Source organism: Octopus bimaculoides, chromosome 25 (genome assembly GCF_001194135.2).
Source record: "Octopus bimaculoides isolate UCB-OBI-ISO-001 chromosome 25, ASM119413v2, whole genome shotgun sequence".
In the NCBI taxonomy this organism is placed as follows: domain Eukaryota; kingdom Metazoa; phylum Mollusca; class Cephalopoda; order Octopoda; family Octopodidae; genus Octopus; species Octopus bimaculoides.
This window is the reverse complement of record NC_069005.1, coordinates 35,394,791-35,399,878: the sequence shown is the minus strand read 5'-3', so window position 1 is coordinate 35,399,878 and position 5,088 is coordinate 35,394,791. Positions and strand designations below refer to the sequence as shown.

Here is a 5,088-nt window from a genome sequence, read left to right as displayed (position 1 = left end):
TATATATATATATATATAATATATATATATATAATATATATATATATATATATATATATGCAAGGACTAAATTTCCTCGCGAGTGTTCAGTGATCCATGTCTGGACGAGCCTTTTAGTATCCTTGCTCGCCCATTTATACAAAGTTTGCAGCGTTCGCTCCCGTTAATGTAGATTCTCGGCCACTCTGAGATCTTCCTCTTGATATCGTAACGGGTCCCTTCATCTTTGAGGCGTCATACGTGGCTGGCCAGGGATGTGACGAACTGTTTTTCTGAAACCCTGAAAGCGACATGTGGTTGTACAGGCGCCAACTTGATAATAAAAAACAACACAAATGTTTCTTGAATTTCTTTTTTTATTTTTGATGATATTGTCAAAAACTACCGTAAAATTGTGTTATAAAAACCATGGAAAATGTAGTTATATAATAAAAATAAAAGATTAAGTAGTGGATAAATGTTTGTGAAATTTTCCCGAAGAAATACATACATTCAGTTGGATGAATTTCATTGTGAAGAGATGTTTATAAAAATTTAATGACAGTTGTTCAGTTTAGATAAACTTGTAGGAATAGGATATTTTTTCGAATATATTTTGGAATAGGAGGTCATGGAGCTGCTCAGAGCTGTGTCATAATGTAACAGAAAGCTTAAGTAGTCTACATGATAATATGTCACGCTTACATGCAGAATCATAAAGAATAAATCACGTGACTACATAGGAATATATTGTTATACGATACAGACCAATGTGGTATGTAGAGACTAAATGGATCTGTTTCAACATGAGAGCGGTTGAATGATATGCATTATCAAATATCTTTAATGTTAACAGAATTCATTTCAATTCTCTGAAAACTGCGGACGAAAAATAGGGGGCCATTTTGTGAAAAAGATCCATTAAGTCGAAACTTGAAATGTTTTCATTAGATATTATGGTATTCATGATAGTGACAGACCATGTGTGTGTATGTGTGTGTGTGTGTGTGTGTGTATGTGTGTGTTTGTGTGCGTGCGCGCGCGTGTGTGTATACATATATACACATACACGCACATATGTATTTAAACACACACACACACACGTACAAAGCACATGATGTGAATGCCTGTGATATCGTTTGTGACCGGGTATAATTCAGTTGCAAAAGATTGGTAGTATGAAAAGCCTTCACGCAGCTATATACAAACAAAGTTTCACAAAGTACAGAAATACATGTTCAAATATAATTATTGTCATATCTAAACAACAGCTATTATAATTACACACACACACACACACACACACACACACACACACACACACACACACACACACACACACACACACACACACACACACACACACACACTACGTGGCTACTACTACCTCGCAGGCCACGACAGACAGAAAAGATGCGCTTGAAGCCTAGAATGTTAGTTTACATAGACAATATTTATATATCACCCGAGGAAGCACAACTAGATCTCATAATGTAGGGAAACGGTTGCATAACCAAATACCTGCGACTTGGAGAACTACGTTGCGTGGAAACAGTTGTAGTGATTACAAATATATCCCCAACTGTACTCCTTCTTGTTGATTCCAACTTATTTTCCGTTCACACACTACAGAATCTCCAACCCAAATCGGGGAAGTACGTATAATACTACTGATAGATAGCACCAGGTGAAATCTGAAGGTGGACGAGCTTTGTACTGTACTCTTCAACGTTCTTAACAGAATATAATCTAACTTTATATATATAATGCATTCACACACAACACACACACACACACACACACACACACACGCACACACATATGTATATGCATATACATATATGGGCATATTATAAGTATAGCTATATATATTTTTACATTGCCTAATATAAATGAAAAATATTTATTGTAAACATTCACACGTACATCGATGAGTATATATTATATCATTATATATGCATAGTTTAGTGAGTAGTGGGTGGAGTTAGCGGATGTATCAGTTCTTTTATTTCAATAACTCCAACCTATAATAACGTACTGAAACAGCACGAAATCTCATTTGCCGTTGTCTGGAAATCCGAGATTTATGCTCCGTATTGAGCAAGTTTTATCATTTGTCATAAGAAATATGATGGCAGTGAGAAAGTTTATCAATATTAGTCTTAGTAGTTTCATTAATATTATTGACGTTGTTGTCGTTGTTGTTGTTGTTGTTATTGTTCTTCTGATTATTATCATTATTATTATTATTATTGCTGTTGTTTAAATATTCTCTCAAATATATGAAGTCAATATTAAAATTTGGTGATAACTACATCATCAAGTTTCGAAGGTTTTTCCATCGTCTTTAGATAATCTGGTAGGTTTTCGTCGGATACAGCGATCGGCGCGTAGCGATCAGTCCTGTCTTCGTTTAAAGCAGGCCCCCAGTCATATGTAGGTTTGAAGATTCTTTCAAACGATCTCTGTGTGAGAAAATAAAAATGAAACTTGTGAATTAATATAAGATGATCAGCTGTTATGAATACTCTCTCTCTCTCTCTCTCTCTCTCTCTCTCTCTCTCTCCGTCTTACAAGCACGCGCACGCGCGCACACACTCAAATGCTTTCTTGCAACACCCTAAACAGACTATTACACTTGCATGTTTTATTACTCTTTAGGCGGTCTTAAATATATGTGTTCAACGGAATGTAGATCATTGAATAGTAAGCTCTGTTGGAAGCGAATTAATTATTAAGTGAAGTAGTAACAATTACTCACAGGAAATCAGGACCGAGCACTGATTTATGGATAAATAAGTAAGTTCTGATTAGCTTCTTTATTCTATATGTGACGATATTCTATGCCCTATTATCTAATAAAAAATTAGAATGATCCAGCTAGTAGTTGATTGTCCAGTTGAACCAGCAGTCTTCTCCACATCATGAAATAAGGTCGTAGGACACTTAACAGGACGGGAAGCCAGCATATTATAGTAAATCAAAGTCAATTCAAAATACTATTTAAAATCTCTACAATGCTGTACGAGTTGCGACGTTTCGCATATTTACAGTTGTCACTTGTAATCTCTAAGCAATTGTAGCAACAATACCTTAAATGGCAATACATGCAACAGGTTTATCTGATAAATAACTGCTTACGAGTGTAGGTATGTCACAGAGATTATGTCATTAATATTACAGAATATACTTTAAAAGCCGAAAGTGTGAACTCTGGTCAGTGAGCTTAGTAAGTTAAAGTAATTGAGCTTATAGATATATCAAAGATTACGCACAGACACACATACAAATAATACACACATACACACATAAATACACACACACACACACACACACACACACACACACACACACACACACACACACACACACACACACACACACACACACACACACGGAAATAAGTAATGATTGAAAAAGATATAGTTGTGGTATGTATGTAGGTGTGTGTGTGATTACATAGAGGTACTAAAATGTTTACTTACACCAAATTTAAAGAACTGGTATATACCCGTGACAAGGATTAAGATGATTGGCAATACCACCAGCGCCCATCCCACTCCTTGCGCCCAGTCTTCAAAATAATATTCTTGGTAGGAGGCTCTCACGTTACCCACTGCTGACATAATCAGGATGAACTGTAGAGGAGAAGAAAAAACAACAGATGATTATATTTATGCGTGTGTATATACACACGCGCGCACATAAAAAAAATACAAGAGAAAGAGGAGTTTGATAAGGTGTTTACAAATCCAGTACCCAAGATATACTTTCAGCTTCATACCTATTATCATTGGAGCAACTGGATACATGCCAACCCGTCTGGGATCCTGGAGAGAGAAGGCAAATCCTTAATTCATACACTCCAATGGGTCATGATGTCTGAGACTAAAAATATTTGCAACACCTTCTTCAGATACGATGGTTAAAACAAGATGATTTTCTTTGCCACCTTGTTACCCACTAAATGGCTGGTCAAAATGCGTGTATGTGTCCCTGCGTCTGTGGATGTATGCATTTATCCACATGCACCACACACACATACGCGCGCGCGCACACATTCACACATACACACAAACACAACGCACACATGTATAACTTAGATAACTTAGGTTGGTTTCGGCCATTATCGGCCCAGGCCATAATGAACTTACTAGTTGCTATCACTACATGGAGGGGTCTTTTAAGTCATGCTTTTGGGACACTATGGGCCATTCGAGCAAGGAGCTGTTGGCTGAGACGTGTCCAGGTGCAGTGTTTTGCAGAGTATGTTCAAAGTCCTGTTACAGGCGTCTCCTTCAATCTAAAATAACGAAAGTTGGCAGGTGCACTTATTAAATGTGTAGTAATAATATACTAAAATTACAATAATCCGAGACTATTATAAATGCTGCTACTAAAAAAAGTTTCAAAACGTCAGTAATGCATCTCGGAAGTGGACTTGTAACGAAATAAGAGAACAATTAAGTGTAAGTAGTATCATTATTTGTACAAAGAATGTTATGACATCAGCTGTTATTCATGTTTTTTTATCTTGTCTATGGACACATCATGGTATTGGTGTTATCATACGAACTGTTTATTCTTTGTATGACAGGCTGTCGCTTCGGCTAATTTTGATATTGGTACTTGAGAGTGGGTACTCCAGATATTTGTAACATGGTAAACTTCATTAATAATTAACAACGGTTTCAAAACCAGGCACGCTCTTTACTATATTACAATTTGAATAAAATTGTAAAACCGACATTGGTTTATAATTAGAGAAATACGTACTACAATGGCGAGCGGGGTAATAAGTATCCAACAAGCCTTCCAGTAAATTCCTGGTTCAAACCCAAGCATCATTTTGATATCCAAGCAGAAATTACGGAATCCTAAAAAAATAAATAAAATTGTGATAAAGTAAAGAAAAAGACAATTTAGAATATATAAGTAAGTGTTTCACTTGTATTGATGTTGTTGTTATTGTTGGTGATATATACATTTCTAACAAAAAACTGATAGACGAAATAATGAGGTGTGATAACTCTGAGATGTGAGATTTTATATTATATATTATATATATATATATATATATATATATATTATATATATATATATATATAT

General features: G+C 35.5%; 1 protein-coding gene across 2 annotated transcripts in view; it reads right to left on the bottom strand.

Annotated features, from left to right (window-relative positions):
* Window positions 1-338: 338 nt before the first annotated feature.
* The window catches only part of LOC106872879 (sodium- and chloride-dependent glycine transporter 1), a 30,970-nt gene continuing 26,220 nt past the window's right edge, over window positions 339-5,088 (bottom strand). For both annotated transcript variants that reach the window (XM_014920031.2, XM_014920030.2), the window contains exons 13-15: window positions 4,756-4,856; window positions 3,465-3,617; window positions 339-2,444 (exon numbers count right to left, since the gene is read on the bottom strand). In XM_014920031.2, the coding sequence (XP_014775517.1) occupies window positions 2,274-2,444; window positions 3,465-3,617; window positions 4,756-4,856 (425 nt within the window). In that variant the 3' untranslated portion in view covers window positions 339-2,273. The remainder of the gene's footprint in view (window positions 2,445-3,464; window positions 3,618-4,755; window positions 4,857-5,088) is intronic.